The 22,252-nt window shown below is 40.9% G+C and overlaps 1 protein-coding gene across 3 annotated transcripts; it reads left to right on the forward strand.

Moving 5' to 3' along the window:
* Positions 1–241: 241 nt before the first annotated feature.
* Positions 242–21,892, forward strand: LOC145437827 (adhesion G protein-coupled receptor E3-like). 3 transcript variants are annotated; one of them, XM_080315130.1, is made up of 10 exons: positions 242–461; positions 3,048–3,197; positions 3,259–3,361; positions 3,425–3,522; positions 4,016–4,089; positions 4,145–4,268; positions 4,322–4,493; positions 5,658–5,773; positions 5,827–5,977; positions 10,269–12,635. In XM_080315130.1, the coding sequence occupies exons 2-10, from the start codon at positions 3,064–3,066 to the stop codon at positions 10,407–10,409; spliced, it is 1,113 nt and encodes a 370-aa protein (XP_080171256.1). In that variant the 5' UTR covers positions 242–461; positions 3,048–3,063; the 3' UTR covers positions 10,410–12,635. The 3 variants fall into 3 exon arrangements, with proteins under 3 accessions (XP_080171256.1, XP_080171255.1, XP_080171253.1); XM_080315129.1 differs by lacking the exon at positions 10,269–12,635 and adding an exon at positions 21,263–21,892 and having other exon boundaries at positions 249–461; positions 3,051–3,197; XM_080315127.1 differs by lacking the exon at positions 10,269–12,635 and adding an exon at positions 21,263–21,892 and having other exon boundaries at positions 251–461.
* The last annotated feature ends 360 nt before the right edge of the window (positions 21,893–22,252 follow it).

The raw sequence follows: 22,252 nt of genomic DNA on the forward strand, positions 1-22,252 counted from the left end.
GTAACTCATTCAGTTGCAATGACCTATCTCTCATTTAAACACCAACGAACTGTCGAGGGGTATTTTGAGCGGCAACTGTTCATGCCTACTGGGAATTACGTCAGGCGCAATACTCGAGGTGATATTTTCACACTTCTAGCCTTGATAGCCGGTAATATTGACCGGATATGTACAATATCCGGTTCGGAGAGTTTTGTTCGACTATAGATAACTAACCTACGTAGGTTAGTTATCTATAGTTCGACACGATGATCACAAGGAAAGCGTAGCGAAACGGAATTTGCAACAGTCGAATGATTTCCGGAGGGTGAAAGCTAATTTCATTCAATTTTCTCGAAATAATCGAGATAATCGACGCGAAGCGCCAGCAATATTAGTATCAGAACAGGAGATCGCATTTCAAGCTCGGAAAATCTCATTGCAGTCGTCTATGTGGGAGAATACGTAATCAAAGCTTCCGTGTAAGTAAATAATCTTTGCGATTGTCGTTTTGTAGGTGTTGAGTTGAGTTTATTGTCGATAATTTTATCCTTTCAATACACCGCAAAATTGCGATAACTTGAAAAACTAGGAAGGTGTAGAAACGACTTGGATTAGTCTTCGAAATCAGACGTTCACCTTGGCCTAGAACACGTAAAGAGGTGTGCACACTGAATGAAAAGCAATGGAGGATAACATTAAACGAAAAAGCAATAAAATGGGGGGACGTGTGTCGGAAAGCAAGGTCAATAGATCGCGGTCCGACAATCTAGAGCGACTATATGTATGACTATATAATCAAGTTCGCCGTGCGTTGAATCGACGAATTTAGCACGTTTTTTCACGCTAGCTCAGATGCTGGCTTTAAAAAGGTAAACATTTTCACCAGAGGCATTGAGCTGAATTTGGTATGACTTCTCCCTGCTTAGTGGCAATTTGTTAGAGGCTGTCGTGGGCTCGACGAAATCTTCTCGCGAGTCTCTCTTTATCAGGGGTGGAATTTCTACAGATAGCGTTAAAACATACATCAAGCTAAAATCCGCCAAAAGATACATAAAACTAGTTTCACTATAAAAATTAAAAACCCCCGTGAATCCAAAGATAGAGCACTAAAGCCGAATTTCTCCCTAAAAATTTAAAAAATCCCCCCGGGTTGGAAACCTTTGATTTAATAGAGTCTGCACTGCATGTTCCGATTGGTGGTGACTTAGTGAAACAAACTCCGTCCATGCAGCTACCTTTCCGTGCAGAAGGCCGATCATTCCTTGTCGCAGTGGTTCTTAATCTTCATTAACCCGCGGGACACTTATGCTAATCTGCAAGCTTTCGTGGAACCCCAAATCTTCAGTCATAGAAACAAACATCTACCACACAAACTACATTGCAATAGGCTATACTGGCGCATAAAATGAACTGTTTATCAAGAGAGTGTTAAAAGAACCAAACAATTAAGTTATATTTTTCACACAAAACCTATAAACGTGATCATGAATATTTATTGCAAATCATTTTTACTTTTGCTGCTGTTGAATACAGAAAGATAGAATCGCCATATCGAAAGGACAGGGTTTCTATTTCGAAACCGAAACTTCCCTGCGTACGCCACTTGCGCACGACGTACCACCACGAATAAAACAAAAATCAAGTTAAAATAAACATGTTTAAAACAAGCCGCTTGCTCATAACGTGTTTTTTGTTGCTTGTTTCAAACCATAACGTCACGAATATTCAATTGTGACGCTATAATTGATTGACACTGACAATTAAAAAGATAGGGTAAATATAGCTACTTTGACGAAATATTTACGTACAATAGCTGTTGAACCGACTACTTTGAGGGTATCAACCTGTCTATATCGTATACGTAAGCTATATCGGGTGGTAATCTTCCGTAGGCTCATACAACATGTTTTTTGGAAAGTATTTACTCAATTATGGCATAATTATACAACTTTAAAAAACAAATATTTTTAAAAGGCTTTTGTTTAAAACTCTGCTTAAAGCAGGGGTGTCAAACTCAACTTGGTCGGGAAACATTTTGATCGCTCGCGGGCCGGACCAGTCAAATGATTCCAACATGTTACCTCCAAATCCATATCTCTGTTTTTCACTGGAATGTTTCATTTTATATCAACACTATGCGAAATAGTATTATATTTATTATATCTCAGATTATGTGGGCTCTATTCGAGAAACACCGGTATTCGTAAACAATGGGATTGGCAAAAATACGACTATTGGCCAATTGAACACATTTATAAGCCACAGGAACAGTGACTCTAACGGCAATATAAGTTGGAATATTATTTTTCGGATTGTCGTTTCCGCCTCTGAATAGCTATTATGTGGTCCGTTTTTCCAGAAAACTCTGAACTGAGTTTGCACTTTTTTGCCTTCTCAAAATGTTGTGTCAATATCACCGACTTGTTCGCATTGTTATTTGAGTGAGAACTCAACACTGCCGAATGTTGGTTATAATGTGGCCTGTGAATATGTTCGACATTAGCTGTCTTGAGGAGTTACTCACATAAAATTATTTATTACTAAAACTTCTGTTAAAAATATTCTGGATAATACAATCCTTTTCAATTTACTACGAATGGCCTCGCGGGCCGGATTAAATGGTCTGTCGGGCCGGATGCGGCCCGCGGGTCGTATGTTTGACACCCCTCGCTTGAAGCATATTTTAAACAAAGTGTTTCAAACGACCATTTGTTTTAAATCCAACCCGAACCCTAATAGTCACAATTCGACGACTGATCGACCCTATCATAAACCTTCAACCAAAATTGCCATGATGGTTGTATCATCACAAATCATATAGATGAGCTAAGTGTATGTCTTGACCTCCATCGAGCTCCTGAGACTTGCTCGCAGAATCGTTAGTGTTCAATGAAACACCTATGGCTACACCAATGCCTTGTCTGGGTTTACTGAGCGCAACCGTAGCCTAAACATGTGCTAGGCATAAGATGCGCGAATCTCCGCTATACAGTCATTGTCTATACCTCTCGATGGAAGTCGAGGTTCAGTCAGATGCAAGCTGATGTCATTTTGACCTTTTTTAGCAGTTTTATATATCCGATGACTGAAGAAATCGACGAAGCCTTCAAGACGATCGCAGTGACATGCTCGATATCCGCGGCCGTATTGTATTTCTGCGTAGCGGGTCTGATTTGTGGAATGGGTGCGAGCGGAGTACGCAATCACATTCACTGGTATGCATTTCGACATATCGATAAAATTTACGTGTAACGAAAACCTTCGGAAAATTTTCAGGAATGTATGCGTTTGTCTCATCGTTTCAAATGTGTTACTGTTGGTCGGCTCGGAAAGGGTGCCGGGATCAATTGATTGCACAGCGGTTTCTATCGCAACGCAGGTAACGTATGTACTAGCCTACCTTTGTCCCTTAAATTGAATGTGTTACGACACCAATTCTCAGTTCTTCAACCTAGCTTCTCAATCGTGGCTTGCCACTGAAACAATGCATTTGTTCCGAATTTCGGCAAGCGGAAACACTGTCTCGGATAAAAACTCGAGGTGAGAAGTAAATATAGTATCAGACACTTTTAGGTAGAGCCCGACCTACACCGGGTTTTGAAGCTGACACCGATCAAACCGAGAAATAGCACCTTCGCCGATTACGCCGCTATATTACCTTACGTCGATATTCAAAATATATGTCATCAGCTACCTTTAAGGCTCATTTCCCAAACTTTAGAGAAGCCTATTTATTTATACAGCTTAACAGTCATTGCTAGAAATGCTGCATCCGGACATCCGGGATATTTTATAGCGATATTTCCAGTGTAGCAGTGCCGTAGCTATAGTTTCTGACTACGTGCTACCATGCTATGCCGTCACGAATATGGGCGATTCCAATGTTTTCCAGTGGGATATCGACTCGATATTATCGGTCGGGAATCGACCGGTCTCTATACCCACATGTACTGCAAGCCATCTCATATAGCCTACGTTGTAAAATGTATGTAAAGTAGGCTATGGAATTAGAATATCCACATTTCCACAACAGGAAATGTTCTGGTAACATGGATGACCACGTGGGGCCATGTTCAGGCGAGGGTCTACCGCAAGATCATCAGTCGGGTAAATTCGTAACTGCTGTCTCATGTAGTTAATGTCAAGAATGTGACAATTGCAGATAATCTTACAAAATCGCCCAGCGCTAGAGTTTCTCATTATTACATTATGGGATGGATCGTACCAGGTGTATACGTCGCAACCACCGCCCCAGCGGCCATCGAAACACTCGGAAAATCATATAAGTAGGAATGAGAGACTTTAGGGATGGTTCCCGATTTAAGGAATATTCTTTCAGTTGCTGGATTGCTACCGAGGATCGCGTGATTTGGATTTTCATCGCCCCCTCTGCTGCCATTTTTGCATTTCACTGTGTCGTATCCTTTCTAACAATACGCAGAACTGCAGTTGCACTCAAGTTTCCTGTAACCGAGAGTTCAAATCTGCGGGCCACTGAACAAGCAATGCCGGTGGGAAAGAAAAATATCTATTAGAGTTGTGCAGGTCATGGTTTTCCGGAATCGATAAAACAAAATCGTGATCCAATTAGGATTCTGTCGTCAATGTTAAAGTACGAATCCCAAAACTACTTCCCATTTATGCGTGTAGAAGTGGGCGGCAGCGAAGCATTCGTAGGCTACTTTGTATCAGTTGCCTACACCTTGCCAACTTTACCGAGTGCTTTTACATTCTACACTGCTTCCAATTCTACTTGAAAACTCAAGTAGGTTTGTCTACTTGGACAACGTGCTCAGGTGATTATTAGTTAAGACTACTTCTACTCAATATTTTTAAGTTTTCAAGGCCGTCGGCATTTTCCGATTATACTTCCGCCAATAGATTGAAATCTGGTACTAAGGATTCTTTAAAATTGTGGTTCAACGCAGAAACTAGTAAAACTCGGGTTCACATCATTGCGGTAAACATATACCAAGTCAAATTCATGCAATAGACCAGTGGTTCTCAACCTTATAACTTATAAGGCTTACGACTACACTATTGTCTTAATATCGGAACATATTTGGCACAAGAACTGAGAAACATATTTTAAATGTTGATATTACGTCCAGCCTTATCAATTCTGTCCAGCTGCATGCTCTACTTGAAGTTCTTCTATAGGATAGTGATTAGGTATAGGCCTACCTCGGGAGAAAATATAGCCTGCCGTGCCGTTTCAATCCCTTCGCTTGAGATTAGGGGAAAAAATGAGGAATTTTTATTTTAACGGCTGTTCACTAATTTGCTGAGACTGACAACGTCAAATCCAAAATATTTTGCTAACATTGCGTGGTTACCCTGATTATCGATATACTGCGCAGTACAGGATATATTTAATCGCAGAAAGCCATTCTGGTAATGTGAGTCCTGAAGTTTTAGCAGTTATGAAGAGAAACTTCCTTATGATTTCCTTACTTTAGAAAATGAAAAATTAGGTTAATTATCAATCATGCTGCAAATTTAGAGGCTTTGCGGACCCCTTGAAATGCTTCGTTGACCCCCGATTGTAAAAATAACGTCCGGATCCGATCATGTTTCGGAAAAACGTTCTGGATTCATGTTCGATTAGAATATGAAATCATGATCCTTCACATCTCTTTATCTGTACGTGTGGTGTCTGACATTTCTCTGGTAAGGTTTTCAGAGAATCGGCGTCTGCTGAAAGTAATCGGTCTGGACACGGAATCGTCTTCATCCACCCCCCAATATATGATGTCACAGAGAAAAGGCTCGTCGTCACATTGCCAGACAGGTCTGAAGATAATTACTTGACGATAAAATCGATAGATATCAGATCTTTTGCAGTCAAGCGATGAAAGAAAACAGTCTCCAAATCACTCGTTGGAACGTAAGTCTTCTACCAATTGTTACTGCCACCTGGTGCTTTTGGATATTATCGATACGAGTCCGCTTGGTGGTCTCACTCTACTTGACTTGCGCAATGACAGCTGGACAGGTAGGTAGTTGAATTCTGGATAAGTAACCAAATACGGCTAGAACTTATAGTAACTTCGTAAATAGCTTGCGACCCGAACTATAAATTTATCAAAATTGGTCTTGCTTGAATGAGAGCTATTGTCCCATTGATTCCGAAAATATATATATATATTATAATCCTTTCAGTGTACTGCAACCAGAGGTGGTCAAAGTAGTCAAGAAAGCTACTCAAATAGAAGTTGAAGTAGCGATGAAAAAATCTACTCAAGTACGAGTAGAACATGGGTGGGCAAACTTTTGAGCTAGCGGACCGCATTCAACATCTGAATCCATTTGCGGGCCGCACTATATAAATAAATCCCACTCGTGATCCGAGTTTTATCAATCTCGGTTAGGATATCTGTAATGTTTAGCATTTAAAACCTTTCAAACTGCGCGGGCCTTGAGATCGGGCTGTCACGCCAGAACTTAAACATAAAAAATATTATAGGAAGTATTTACCTAAGAACCGTGGTTCTCAAACTTTTCAAGATACGCGCCACTCCGCGTCTTAACGACGGTGAAAAATTTCGCGGCCCGCTTATCGTCACATCACAAAACACAACCAAGATGCTAGAAAACCTAACGGATAGTTTGATGGCATGGAAGGTTACGACTGTGGATGACAGATATTTAAATATGAAATTCAGACTAAATAAAGAGCAATAATTATGAACAGGATGTAAATCGCGCAGAGCGCAAAATATTTTTCAGTTGAGCTCAGCTCCGCGCCCCCTTCAGATGCTTTTACGCCTCCCAGTTTGAGAAACACTGCCTTAGAATTATCATGGTGAAATATACCAAGAAAAAGTTTAATGTAGTCCCTGCAATAAATCGATTTTTAGAACGCATTTTTAAATATTTTTTATTAAGTTTATTCATATTCTCGCGGGCCGCACAGAACGGTGTTGCAGCCCGCGGGCCGTAGTTTACCCAACCCTGGAGTAGAAGTACTTCTTACATAAGCGACCTTAAACTACTTGAAGTAGAAGTAGTATTGACTGACTTTAAATCTACTCAAGAAAGTTAGTAGTTGTGAAAACGATCGTAATTCGTTCGCATGGATTGTAAAAAGGTGCAAATTGAGCTATGTGAAAGGTACCGAGCTTGATTCATATTGATGCATATGAGGAGGTATTCAATTTTCGACAGCATAGGCATTCGTCCGCATCATGGGATAAAAATGATAGTATTGATATGGAAATGCGATACTAATTCTATGTTTAATCGAACACCAGGATTTAGAAAATATTACGGTATGGCGAACTCCCCCATATTATAAGGCCCCTAGTTTAACCGAAGAGCAATACGGAAAAGTTGTATAGGATACGGTGTAAACACTTTGCGCGATTAGTAAACGTTAATAAAAAATATGGTGGATCGTAAAATGCCATATTGTGTAGCTTTATTTCCGGAAATTAAAGGCATTACTACCAGAGTTGGATCAATTGCAATTTGTAATTGAGTAAAATGTAATTAATTACATATTTTCATGCAATTGTAATTGTAATTGTAATTGAAGCATTTCTATTTTCTGTAATTGTAATTGTAATTGTAATTTGATCAAAATTTTGCTAAATTACAATCTCAATTACATTTTCATGGAAACCTGACAATCACAACATAAAATAATCATTTAATCAATCATTTATTCGCCGCACCAGTGAAAATCCGGTACGAACCAGTTTGACGACGAGGGGCCTTAAGGCCTTAATAAACAGTCACGACATGTAATAATTAGCCCAGTGCTTTTAAACCTTTTTGAGCTTCATTCGCACTTTTTTTGTAAAATAAATTTCATTCGCACAAATTAACCGAAAATTGTTATTCAAAAAGAAGATTAAAATACAACATTTATTTGTTCAGATGTGAAACAAATTGGCTACTATGTATCTTATGCTATATCAAGTGTCTCATTAAAAGGCTACTATTTTCGCTCGTTTTGATTTAAACTATTTCACTAAAACCCTTCTCGCCTACACAAGTTCACAACCAATGATATATATCATTTTGCTGGGCTTTGTACAAAAACGTGTACTAGTGCTAGGGATGGCTTGAGATAAACTCACGATACTGTGTGTTCTGCTCTTTAGTTCAATCTAGCTTGAGAATTCATAATAGTTTAATAACGTTAAAGAAGCTTTTTAGACTACAACCAGAATCTGAGTTTTCGTGGCATCTTGCGAACCGAGCCTCACCCACGAAAAAGAATTCGGTTTTAGTATTACAGTAGTATGCTACGATTTTACGAACATGTATGACATACAGAGCGCGCAAACCACAATTCTATCCAACACTGCTCTACAAAATATGTCTGACGCACGTGATTTCAAATTAGGGTGAATTAAACTCCTCAGCGTGTCGGAGTTGTACTACTGTCAACTAAGATTGCAAAAACGGGACTATTTCGTGTCGACGACGGAGCATATCCTGTAGCGTACCGCTCCCTGATTACCCTCACTGATCATTAATCATGCTGGTATTTGTTGCCGTTTGCGAACCTATGTGGCAGTCGTCTTTTAGTCTCCGTCGGACGAGCATCGTCGTGGTTTAGTTGTTTTATTAAAAAGGTAATGCTGACGTGTCTACTTTGTCTTACCGAGCCGCGGACCTAGAAGAACGCGCGCCCACGACAGAGCACGCTATAATCCAATCCATATCGAATGGTTTGACCTTCCAGCATTGGTCATTTTTTGGCCAAGGTTTTGTCAATGCTCATGTTTTGGCACCGCATTTTACCAGCCGTTTGTTGGCCAAAGCTTTACGTCTAAATGTGACCCGACGCAGAAGGGGTAGGCCTCGAAATGAATGAGTCTTATAGACCTGAACTCGCTCGTTGCACATCGCCAGTCCCTACACCAGCTCATCCCAACGGTCTTCGACCATGTTTTCCAGAAAACCCAGTCGGACAAATCTTATCATGAATTCTCATGATAAAGCCATATTTTCTGGGTGTCTCCCTCATTGGCTACAGTAGCCTACACAACTCCGTGACCTCGGATTCGTAAAAACTATCGCAGAATTCTTTGCAATAAATTCAACAAATAATACATACATATTAACAGATAGCTCTGGCACCGTGTCGACCCCAAATTATACCCTTTGCGGACCATACTTTCATAACCCTTGAAGGGGTAAAAATTTGCGTTACAGTAAGTTGCAAATGTGAGTCTATAATGATGGTATTTACTACTATCCTCGTGCCTCCCAGTAATCGATGATTGTTCAGCGAAAGAAAGCAGAAAGTCAATTTAACGTCCCTTTTTCAGCCTGTCGCAGGCTCAGCCGGGGTGACGTGATATACTGTATGTCTGCCACTACAGAAGATACCAGACCAGGCTTTTGGTTGCGTAATAATTATAGTGCAAAAATATTAATTCACTATGGCTTGTGAGAGCTACGATTAGTGGTGGGTCGTAAGTTAAACTAGTTTTTACAATTGAATCGCAACAACAAAAGTTTCATTGCCTTTGAATTTTCTATTAGGTTTATTTGAATTATTCCAGGTCAGAAAAATTAACAATTATGATTCACGATTTTCATTCGCACTCATCCGGGATTTTCATTCGCACCACCTTCGTCATTCGCACTGCAATTTTTTTCATTCGCACAAGTGCGAACCGTCACACAGGTTGAAAAGCACTGAATTAGCCTATTTACATCGGTGTTCTATGCGTGCTGCGTTATAACTAGATAATTCAGTCACGCTAAACTGTTTCCCATACTTCAGTAGCAGCACAGAAAACTTTGTGAATTACAATATAGGCTAAACCAGTGGTTCTCAAACTGGGGGCGTGCCCAATTGGGCGTCGTGAAAGCATCCAGACCGGTGATTCCCAACCGCGGCCCCGAGGGCCGCATGCGGCCCCCAGCTAGCCCTCTTGCAGCACCCACAAAAATATTGAGAAATCGCTTTATGAAAGAAAATTATATATATAAAATACTCTTGCTTGGCTTGGAGTCTGGATTGCAGGAAAGTTCTGAGTACACTGCTATGCTAAGATTACGTCAGTGCTGTTTCAATGCAATGTGCCCTACCTTTCCAGTTATACGAGCAGTATCTATAGATATAGGTTTAGATATAGGTGTTGACAGGACCGTAACTGCCGCACCCAAAACCCCCCAATTGGGGACGAGCGAGCTCGAAGGGGGCCCAAAATAATTAAGTGAATTAGCAAAATTGAGTATTTTATGAAATCTTATTGAACTTGTTCAAAAAAATTTCGCGCTGGGCGTGATCTCAAGTTTACAAGTATCCTAATTATTTCTAGAAGTGGGCAAGATTTATAGAAGTGGGCATATCAGCGTTGACCATTACCGCGCCACGACGCACGAAGACATATGAAGTCTTAGGCCATGCAACATGCGACTCCAAGAAGTGTGCCAGAACGATCGGCAGCGAAAAAAACTAGGCCGAAAAGGAGTGCCCTTACGCTGACTGAAAACTTCATTATGTATCCAAAATACATATAGATATAATTGACCATAGGCGCCCAAATGACTGGCGCCGAATGTTCCTGTCTTGGCAATCTGAACCTCACGACAAAAAATGGCTACCATCCCGCTGGGAAGAATTATATGCCAGTGAAGAACTACCAATTTGAAATCATGTGCATCTTTTAGTTAAGTACGTTTGGGCGATTCTATATTTTTTGATATAGCAGACTGGAGGTCACGAAATAACATCATGTAACGAAGTTGTACCAACGGGTCCGCTCGTCCGAATCAGGGATATATAGAACTCCGGGATGGCTGACTTCTTTTTGGCCTTTACCTAAGTAGGTCCAAAAAGTTACCTGCAATCTACCTCGAAATATCCACTTTTCTGCAAGCTAGCGATACAGCTGTTTCTAGAATAATGATACTCGACCTTTTGCAGAATAGTCAGTGAGTAAGCTAGACATTCTTCCCATATCTCAACCTTACTGCTGTATAGCCAACCGAGTAAAGTATGACACTCCTGTATAGCCAACCAAGTAAAGTATGACAACTCTGAGCTTCAGTAAAACATGAATGTGTTTAATTTCTACACATCATATAATCTGCATCAGGCCATAAATAACAGAGTGTATAACGAATAAATCAGCGTCATCTACCTATTTACAAGCCATTGTCGAAAACCGTGCAGCTGGGAAGAGGGGGGGGGGGGGGGTAGGATCGATTAAATCAACCGTGTCAATTCGCGTTAATCCACAATTACCTTGGAGTAGGGTTGCATTTAAAACAAACATGTTTAAAACGAGGCCGCTGTATAATTCATACTTTTATTGTTTTTTTTAAGCCATGACGTCAAGAATATTCAATTGTGACGTCATATTGGATTGGCATTGACAATTGAAAATATAGAGGAAATATAGCTCCTTTGACGAAATATCTGTACTATTGCTGTTGAAACGACTGTTTTTAGGGTTCCAGCCATCCCATACCCAGCTAGCACGCCCACTTGGTATCCAGGTGGAATTTAAGTGGTTAGGTGGGATGGATGATCGGAATGGGTTAGTAACATGTAACCCACATCGAAACCAAGCGGGATTTCCATCCATAAAGATGCGTGGTTATACCATACCAATCCCAGGTAGATTGCAATAAGTCTCTTTCTAATTGTACCTATCAATTTGAACTCGGGGGAGTTTTACTCGTTGAGTTTTTGATATCAAATCATCTTGAAACATGAGAAATCCACTTATGGAGGAGCTCAGAATTCCCATATATCACCCACACAGGAACCAACCTTATTTTCCATCATTATTTCATCGAATAATAAAGGTGGTTCCATATGTAGTAAAGTTTTCTAGCTATTATGCTATCCCTGTTGGTTGCTCGAACCTCGAACATTAAAACCCCTACCATGCTTTACTTCGTCAATGTGATTTGAACTATTTAAAATTGACCGTTTGTCACACTGAAGTGAACTTAAATTTCCGTTGCTAGAGTACTCAATTCCTCACAGCGTGTGGTATAATTTTCTTGCGTGGATCCCATTACCTTGATCCCTTATCTGTATCTATTATTTTAACTCAGGATTAATTTTACTCGTAAAATTTCTGTGATCAAATAATTGGAACTTGTTATTTTCGTCAATGAAGAATTGTCGACTTTTCATACGGCTCCCACATGTGACCGAGTAGTTTTCCGAAATAGATGCTTCTCTTATATTTTCCTACAGCAAGGTTTGTTCATCTATATAGTAAAGTCATATTATAATCGGTTTCCGATTTATTCATTTGCGATGCTGGTCGCTCGGACATTTCCAAATTGAATTCCACCACCATATGAATTGAATTCGGGTACTGGTGACGATAAGCGTTTAAGAATCGGGCGGCCTCGGTTCGACTCCCGTTGGAGGTTTGTCCGGGCTCCTCTTCCTGCGACATGAAACCCGAGAATGACTCGACGAAAGAATGCACTCACAAGTTATGGAAATCGCTAGCAAGGGCCGTGGCCTCGAAAATGATCAACATCGAGAGTAACTGTGACGGCGGGCACTCTAAGCCGAGGTAGATGTCAGTCTAAAAGACGGCAACGGCGCGTCGGTCGGCATCCTCCTATCTGTTCATAACATCGCTTTGTATCTTATCGCATTGTACATTGTGTGTGTCTTGTTCAGTTGAAAATATAACTCAACGATTACACTTAAACAGTGATGATGGCCTCACTCACCCACCGTAAAGGTTATTATATACTCAGATTACCGTATTTATTGTTTGGTGTGAGTGAGTGTTGGTAGCAGGTATGTACTGTACAGTATACAATGTTAAAGTTAACTAACGTGTAGGATTTACCTAACATCGCCTTAGCACATGTCTACATCGAATTATCTGCCCAGTGACACTGTCACTGCTACTGCCACAAGGACCAGGGTCGTAATATTGTCTTCGCTATCAGCTTGGTGGGTTACCCACATGGTTCCCCAGAAAATACCTCTGTAATATGGGGCCAAAAATGTAAGGTTCCCGAATGGTTTCACCAGCTGGTTACCACAATTCATCTCACCTTGATACCTTGTGGTACCCAAGTAGGCGTGCTACCTGGGTATCGATATTAGTCGGCTATATCGGGTGGTAATCGTCCGTAGGCTCACACAACATGTTTTTTGGAAAGTATTTACACAATTATGGCATAATTTTACATCTTAAAAAAATTTTATTTTTCAAAGGGCCTTTGTTTAAAACACTGTTTAAAGCATGTTCTAAACAAAGTGTTTTAAAACACCGTTTGTTTTAAATGCAACTCTACCATGGAGCATTTCCAATAACAAAAAGATAGCACGGCCTGCAAGGACTCGAAATTGTGATAGCAGCATTGTCATCTTCTACGTCACTCAATGAAAGTTGATCAAGAAATCAACAAACCATTGATACTTCTCTTCAGGTTCAAATGTAGCCTCGGGGGGGGGGGGGGGGGGGGGGGGTAGAAGTTTGGTACATATTATTATGAATTTGAGAAGCATTCGGTAGACCCAGTTGCTGAATTCAGCTGATATTTTGTTCACCTAGAAATAGTTTCACGACCGCAGTGAAGTAATTACCACCATTGGCTTAACGGTACATCACGAATGGGCCTTCTGAAGCATTTCATGCCATTTATCAGCTAAGAAATATTCAGTATCATTGTCTTGCAGATTTTCCGATAGAGCGATAGATGTTTCCATGTTGAAAAAACATCTCGGTGAGGAGGCACGAGATCCAAATATTCAGATTGTGGCCATATTTGCCAAGATTTCAATGGGATATGGCCAGTATAGTATATATAGGCTATAAGTGTTTATATGGTAAAGACAGGCCATATCTCAGGGTCCTATCCTGTCCTGACGATTGCGTTGGCTTATCCATTCAAGGGAGTGGGCATCTTCAAGGCTTCAGTAAAGAGCAAATGGTCAACAAATGCTGTGGCCATATTCTGGGAGTCAGCCATTGGCAGTTCACAACAGTGCACTTCTGTTGAAGTATAATTCCAGTATTGTAGCATTAAGGTGCCGTTCATTAACAAACATATGCCTGCCTTGTTTTATCAGACACGTAACTGATGAATAGTATCTGTAACAAAGATTGGATTCAACAGTTGTTATAACAGTTGTTATGGACACTTACAATTGCAACGACCTTGACGTGTTGTGTTTGTATTAGATTCAAATGTTTGGTTATCCTTAATTGAAATGCCTCTTGAATCTTGCATACCGGTAGTCTACTCGGTGGCTCCAATTCTTACTAGGAATAATCCAGCAATGATCTGGAATAAGTCTGCAATACCAGCACAACCTGCATATTCATAATCGACTCGGCACAGTGTAAATGTACACTTGTACTTGTACAATATACACTGTACACTGTACAGTGTACAGCCTTGGATGGTGACATACATTATATCGCATAACATAAGTAATGAAAAACATACCGCAAGGCGTGATCAAAATCATGCTGCTGATATCAATGTTAACGTTGGAAAGTTTTCTACATTCTGTTATCTTCTCACGATTATCAACGCAGCAAAACATGTTACATAAGATACTTCAGAAGCAGAGATATTCCGAAGGCGACCAAATGACCGTACCGGTATACCGGTAAATTGCTGCTGACGAGATAGAGCTAATACCGCAAAGTTTCAGACTACCTGAACATCTCATAACCTGGGTTAACCTCTAGCTTTCTAAAAGAACTTAAACATGGATATTATATGCCTCTACCGCTCTCAAAGACTTAAAATTGAACACATATAAAGCGGCTGACCAGAACGTGCATCAAAACTGAATGCGCTAATCTGGACCTACTTAGGTCATACCGCGATGACGCAATTGACGCAGTCAGCCATCCCGGAGTTCTATATATCCCTGGTCCGAATATGTTAAATTATTATTTACTGGCCCTACAGTTTCCACGACACTCAGCTCTGCTGGTAATTCTGGTTACGTGTGCAGAGAAGACAAGAAATTGATAGCAATATATATGCAATTCCGGATCTTATTGACCTATTTTATTTTGAAGTATCGAAAATTTTTGCGCCTTGCGCTGGCTCACTAAACGGTGATCCTGATTTCGTGGCAGAAGCGAACAGCGGGACGGGGGTCAGTTTATCACCCTATGGGAGCTCAAGACATAAGTGTTTTGGGGGGCCTGACGAATGCTGTTTCTTTCCTGCCAACGGTCATATGCCGGAAGATGTTTAATTATTATTGAGTGGTCCAACCTTTTCAAACACAACTCACTCGGCTCAACCGGTCAATTTGATTACGTGAGCAGAGAGAGGATAAAAATTGCTAGCAATATATATGCAAGTCCCGATTATATTGGCCGATTTGATAATGATTTATAGAAATTTTTCGCCCTTCGCGCGATTAGTCGAGAAAACCTGCCTAAAACAGACATCTGATTTCGATGATAAATAGCGGTAAACAGTCGTCTAGCCTGAGGGGGGTCTGGGGGCTTTGAAGTTCGGTTTATCACCCTATTGGGAGCCCAAGAGCAACGTTTTTTGGGGGAGAGGTGACGAAGTGCTGTTACGGCCCTGGGTATTGATAACTATTTTACGGATAGATGTGCAACAAGTGGCTCACGATTGAATACGCCGAGATGCGTACTGCTTAGCCGGTCAAAAGCAGCATAATTGGTAGTCCTAGCTCGCGACGCAAGCGTCCGAATAATTTGATATGTCGGTGTTTATCGAAAGCAAGTGTCGCACTGATTCCAAAAATACTAATTGAAATCTCGCCAGGGCAATAAAACTACTCTGAAATAGCGACCAAAGGTTGATTGTTCTGAACAATGGGAGCGCGGCAACACAATGGCCAATGGCGTCAAGCGAATGATCGGAATAATGCCAATTTTCGTATTTTGGTGACTATTTTGGGTTCCTTTCATTGTCCTGGTATTCGTGCGGCCCCGACCGTACTCTGAAATTCTAAATTTGGCCCTGCCACCGAAAAAGGTTGGGAACCACTGATCTAGACGGGGCGCGACGGTCCAGTGAACTGAAATCTTTTCCGCGCATGGTCCGATTCACCTCCGTTGTATGGTTATTGCTCGGTGTATAGTCTGAATTTCGTATTGGAGAATTCTCTCATCAACACTCATAATAACCTTCCATACCATCAAACTATATGTATGGATTGATAACTTTATGGTTTCATTGTGTGCTATGGCGAGAAGGGGCACAAAATATTTACTGTCATGAACCGGGGCGTGTCTAAAAAAGTTATAAAACCAGTGGGCTAAACTAAATCTTAATATTTCAAAAATGGATGAACAGCAAATAAACTCTTAAGAAAAGTGTGCCGAACCATTTCCTACACCACGGTCAAAGTTATTTTAAATCTTTGACCAGTACCGAGGCATGTTGCAACAATAGCCAAAAAAATCAAGTTTCCAAATTTCAAAATTCAAGTTTCCAACCAACTCTTCATCAAACTTGATCACGCATTTGTAGAGATGTTATCCCAACCTTACCTCCAATCTTGACCAAATTTACTGGGGCCAGAAACTTCTCGCACCCTAATGTTCATCAAATGCAATCTAACAGTTTCCGAGCAACTGAAAATGTAAATGCGAACGAAAATATTGTAATTCTTAGTTATCAGTAGGTTCTTTTCTTCTGCATTTATTTTAATTTGACGCAACTTATCGGTATCATCCTTAACGCTGACGCCTTACCAATTACATTTCATTATCCTTACTAGATGACCTCACGGCCGTATCGCAACTCCGTCGTCAAAGCATCTCGATGGTGCATGCAAAAAGAATATCATATATCTCATTGCACATTTAACATTCGACAAATAGAAAAAAAAAATTAATCAGCTCTGAGTAGCCTAATCGTTTGATTACATTTCATTGACTGTCCTGTAGCCTATTCGCTGTTAGTCGCTCAAACCTGTGGTTCTCAACAGTCGCTTGAAACATGTTTCTGTACTTATAATTTTCAGTACTAATGATTAGGAATAGTTCGGATACGTTCGAGTTATTTTTAATTATAGGGTATTCTACATATCAGGAATGAAACATGAATAGCTTGATATTGTTGCTAGTACGTCGCTACGGTTGTCAAAGAACACCTCTTTCCTGAATCAATTACCTGTTTAAAAGTAATTGTAATTGTTATTATAATTGTAATTTGATATTTTTAGCATTGAATAATTGTAACTGTAATGTAATTGAAACATGCAAGAAAGTAATTATAATTGTAATTGAATTAAAATATTGTAATTGATCCAACTCTGATTACTACACTTGCTTTTATACTGCAATATGTATGTTATCCAGGCAAAAGAACTGAAATAAATTAAAGCTCAAAGTATATGATACGGTAGGGCAGGGGTTCTCAACCCGCGGCCAGCGACATTTTTCATTATGAACGCAATTACTACTGCCAGTTGGCACAGTATTGTTACATATCAATTTAGCTACATGTACTTAGCTCTCTTACCGTACCGACTGTGTTTCGTGTGATTACTCATTCTTTGATGTGTTTTGATTTCTTGATATATGCTTGAGTTTAGATTGTTTTTGTTTTGAATCGGCATTAGGCTTGACTCTGGTTCAAGGGAATCCCACTGAGTAGTAGCCTACACCTTTACAGAGTGTTGCACTCACCGCGAATGGTTTGAACAGAAACATGAACAAAGAACGGGAAGTAACAGTAATGTCAGTCGATCTTTTGTCGCATGTTCTGTAGTTCGTTGCCGCGTACACTACTTTAGCCTAGCATTGGACGAATCCATCTACACCTTACTCAACATACATTGCATATCTAATTATCTGGGTGCATTTTTATCAGAGGGACATATTTGCAGAGGAAATGCTTGCAAGGAAAATGATAATAGCTTGCAATACTTGCTCGCTCAGGCATTGGAACAGTGTTCGGTTCTCTGGCGAAAGGGTTTGAACATAGTGTCCTATATGGTGTCGACACAAGCAAATCTCACGGCTCAATGAGATTGGTTCAGGTCATACTCTACATTTATTCAAAGGCAAATTGACGGTGATTTTTGACCGGCTTGCCGAGCATTTCATTTGATGAATCAGGTATCAATCGAACGCCGACGCTGTACTGCTTGCGAAAATATAAATTTTATTCCGCTCATGGCCTTGGAACCCCCACAATCAGCCCCAAATTATTAATTGTTGAGGAGATTGGCAGTGTGACGCAACAATGCTGTCTAGCCAAACGAGAGAGTAGCTCAAGAGTCGAGAGTGCGATCAGCTGGCAATGTGCATTGTGCAATCGCGTCGCAATAAATGCGAAGCATCATCTGCTCTTCCAGACTCTTGCTGAAAAAAAGGCTGCCTCATGCAAACGATGCTTGCCCTGCTGCATGGCCACTTGGCCAGCCTGTCTTTGTTATGGGATTTCGCGAAATCCATCATCCAATTCTCTACAGTTATGGTGCCCATACGGAGTGAAGGTTATGTCATTTATTCCTATAGCAATCAGCAAATTCGCAACATCTGCGTCTGTTACCGTTGCTGTAGAGTGTAGGTAGACCCGACGGCCGACTGACAGCCTGGATGATACTCTCGGTGCCTCATCCTCGTCATTAATCGCCAGTAATTCCTGTATTATTTCCGGACTAAGCCAATCGACCTCATGATCTGACACTGACATATTTAATGTTTATAGCTGTATTGACGGAAATATATTTAGGTTGCAGAAGAATGCGCGAAGGTTCATAAGGCCCTAATGCATTCTGTGCACCAAGTACTATCCTTACTGGTCAACGAAAGGCTCGTATAAGGTGTGCGACTATAGAAAGTATCGACACCCGCCATCAACAGCGCCACCTGCCTCTGGGGACCAACACAACAAGCGGGCGAATACATTTATTTAATGTATATAGGTATACCTAGACAGAAGGATCTCTATAAGTTGAAGGATATTGCGCGAAAATTCGTGGGGCCCTAATACATTCTGTGGACCCAGTTCTACCCTTACTAGTCAATAAGGAAATACTGGTAGTGTGTGCTCGCTTCTAGCGAGGTGCCTAAAGAAAGTATCTACAGCGCGACGTGTCTCTGGAGCCCTACACAGCAAGCGGGCTAAGCCAATCGATATCATAATTATCTGGTATAGCCTATCCAATGTAGAATACTTAGACGTAGCGTAAATATCTCTATAAGTAGAAGGATGATGCGCGAAAATTGGTAGGGCCCAAATGCATTCTGTGGGCCCCGTTCTACCATTACAAGTCAATGAAAGGTTGGTAAGGTGCGCTCGCTTCTACCGAAGCGCATAGAAAAAGTATCAACAGCGCAGCGTTTCTCTGCGACGCGATTGCGCATTGCTGTTGCCGCGACGTCAGCTGGTCTCACTCTCGCAGCACAGCCGCATCCTTGCTCTTGAGCTACTCTCTCATTTCGCCAGACAGCATGGTTGCGTCACACTGCCAATCTCCTCATCAATGAATAATTTGGGGCTGATTGTGGAGGTTCCAGGGCCAGGACCTGAATTCAATTTGTATTTTCGCAAGCAGTACAGCGTCAGCTTTCGATTGATACCCGGTTCATCAAATTTAAGGCTCGGCAAGCCGGTCAAAAATCACCGTCAGTTTTCCTTTGATTAAATGTAAAGTATGACGTGAACCATGCAATTTCATTGAGCCGTGAGATTTGCTTGTGTCGAAACCATGGTTTGAAGGTGTATACGCCGACATGCAACGAAAGCAATGCACGCTCCATGGATGAATGTACTTGCGCAGCTAGCAGATAAATATTCTCACAACAAACCAGACCTTACGAACGCTGTCCATGTCCATCAATGCTTTAGAACGCATAAAAATGTACTAAATGCCCGTATACGACCGGTAAATACGCTACAGTAGCCTAAATTTATTAGTAGCCCACAAATAGCCTACATGGTAATATTATTCTGCGGCCCGCAGCGTCTTTTACTGTTAAAATGCGGCCCGTTATACAAAGGAAGTTGAGAACTCCTGTGGTATAGGGTTACCATACGTCTTCTTTTAGGAGGATTTGTCCTTTTTTTAACTTATTTGAAAGCATCCTCGCAGGACGCCCTTTTATTCTCGGTGTCCACTTTTTTTAGAATATTGGTCAAATTTATGGCCAAAATCGACTGAGATGTAATTAGCACTGAAGTAACGCTGAAACGGGTATTTCGGGAGCTGAGCCGGAGATGACCTTTTTTTTAGTCAACCACCTAATAAAGTGAAGGAAAATACTGTATGTAATTTGGGCGCTGGGCGATAAGGTTGACCTTATTTGTTAGTCAACGACCTGAAAACGTGAACGAAAATACTGTATTTTGAGCGCTGAGCGAGAAAGTTGACCTTTTTTTAGTCAACCGACCACGAAGTGGGTAAAATTTACCATTTTTTGAGAATTCTCCTTCGGTTTTGCAAGTCAAAAAAAGTGTCCTCTTTTCAGATTTCCAAAATATGGTTACCCCATGATACAGGGAATTCAAAGTGAAATATGAATACCACTTCTAAAAGCGGACAATGTATTTCATGTCATTAGTCCAGAAAGTTTCAAAAGTGGTATGCTAAAACAGCTCTAAAACTAACAAAAAGTCAGAGTCCACTTTTCCAGATTAAGACACGCCATGGGGTGCTAGATTACGATATGATAAGTAAATGCTAGATTGCGAAAATTTGATTTCAAACTTTATGATGAGCCATATATACTGCGATGAAATATGTCGTATGGGCGTAGGGCGACAATCCGGTGTGAACAGAACCACGTTAAGCCGCTACCTAAATTATATTCACTGCTACTTTCGTGAAATCAGATTGGTTACTCCGTATCCACCGAGCGCGGAGCGCGACGAAAATTCTGGGCTTTACTCAAATTTTATGAAAATTAAATGTTGATATTCCTTGAAAATAGCCCAGTAATTCCTCAGGCTATCTTCGTGATTGGTGGATTAAACTACTTCTACTTGAAAAACTGAAAATAGCGAAAGTAAGTAACTAGATCATGAACTATTACGAAGTAGAAGTAGCGAAAATCAGATCTACTTGAGTGAGTACCCGAAGTAGAGGAAAACTACTTGAGTACTTCGAAAAAGTAGAGTACTTCGTTACTGACCACCTCTGACTGCAACGACCCCCAAAGTACCCTTAAAGTAGAAAATGGAGATTGTTGCGAACAAACGGAGCACAGCAATGCAACGATCCTAACAATAACCAATAGTGACGCTCCGACACCGGTTGCCCAACCGTGTATAGACGAGCTGCTTATCTATCCGTATTTGTTATTTATAATTGAATTAAGTGAGTAGATAGATAGCATACATGTCGTACCGTGGCTTTTTGCAGGTCTTTTACGCATTTCTGTACTTCTGCGTCATCTCATTCCGATTGGAACGCAGAAAACGCGTCTTGAAGAAACGCAAAATCAACGCGCAGGCAAGACCCGTAACAGTCATGTTCGGAGATGACGAGGTGAAGACGAGCCAAGTAAAACCAAACAGAATCCAAAACATGGAGCTCATGCTGCGCACGCCCACTCCATTCCCGGATAGCTCGCCACTCCGGCTCCTACAAAGCGCGGGATCATATACATCTCGCAATCACTCTGTCACACAAACTGCAAATGACAAAGCAGTTGCTCAATTGGAGTCCTGCGCCAGTCTGGCTAGATTGATCCCCGAACAACGTTCTCGACTTCCATCTATTGACATTGACCTCGGAACACTGTCGCTATCCTCCAATCTTCATTCCACCGAGATTCAGAATACGGATAGGCCTACGATTCATTTGCCTTTCTCGATTCCTTGAGGCTATCTTAGCGATGCCAAATTACAGGTATCGTTACGAGGGCTGGACAAAATCGAGTATCTGCATGAGTAATACGATTCTGGATCAGCGCGAATGGCGCGGAAAGCTGAAATGTGTACAATGTACATTCTATGCGATCACCTAAAAGATGACTTGTTATTCTTTCGGCCATACCTATTTCATTACCCTTTGTAAGGGTTACCATATTTTTGAATCGGGAAATGGGGACACTTCTACCAAGTCAGGAAAGGTAGTTGAGCATGACCGAAAACAGCTGATTTCGATATTTTTTTTGTAAAATTAGGTTGAAAAGGTGATCACTTTCGTCTCCCAGTTTAGCCACATTTTACTTAAATTTAGTGGTGTTGACTAAACAAATAGGTCGTCACTTTCGATCGAAACCCAAATTACCCGATCGAACGTCCGTCTTTGCTATTTAGCGTCATTAATGCCCATTTCACCCGAATATGACCATTATTCTAGCTGTAGGCTAATAGCTGTAAAGGAGGACGATTTGCCAAAAGGAGG

The sequence above is a fragment of the Botryllus schlosseri genome, chromosome 4 (genome assembly GCF_051294905.1).
Source record: "Botryllus schlosseri isolate E-star chromosome 4, Bs_hap1, whole genome shotgun sequence".
NCBI lineage: Eukaryota > Metazoa > Chordata > Ascidiacea > Stolidobranchia > Styelidae > Botryllus > Botryllus schlosseri.

What these genes read in the sequence shown, in the direction of transcription:
- LOC145437827 (XM_080315129.1), top strand. Translation starts at nt 3,064, where the DNA reads ATGACTGAAGAAATCGACGAAGCCTTCAAGACGATCGCAGTGACATGC. An exon ending in GTACGCAATCACATTCACTG is followed by an intron (nt 3,198 to 3,258) that starts GTATGCATTTCG and finishes GAAAATTTTCAG; the next exon opens with GAATGTATGCGTTTGTCTCA. An exon ending in GTCTCGGATAAAAACTCGAG is followed by an intron (nt 3,523 to 4,015) that starts GTGAGAAGTAAA and finishes TTTCCACAACAG; the next exon opens with GAAATGTTCTGGTAACATGG.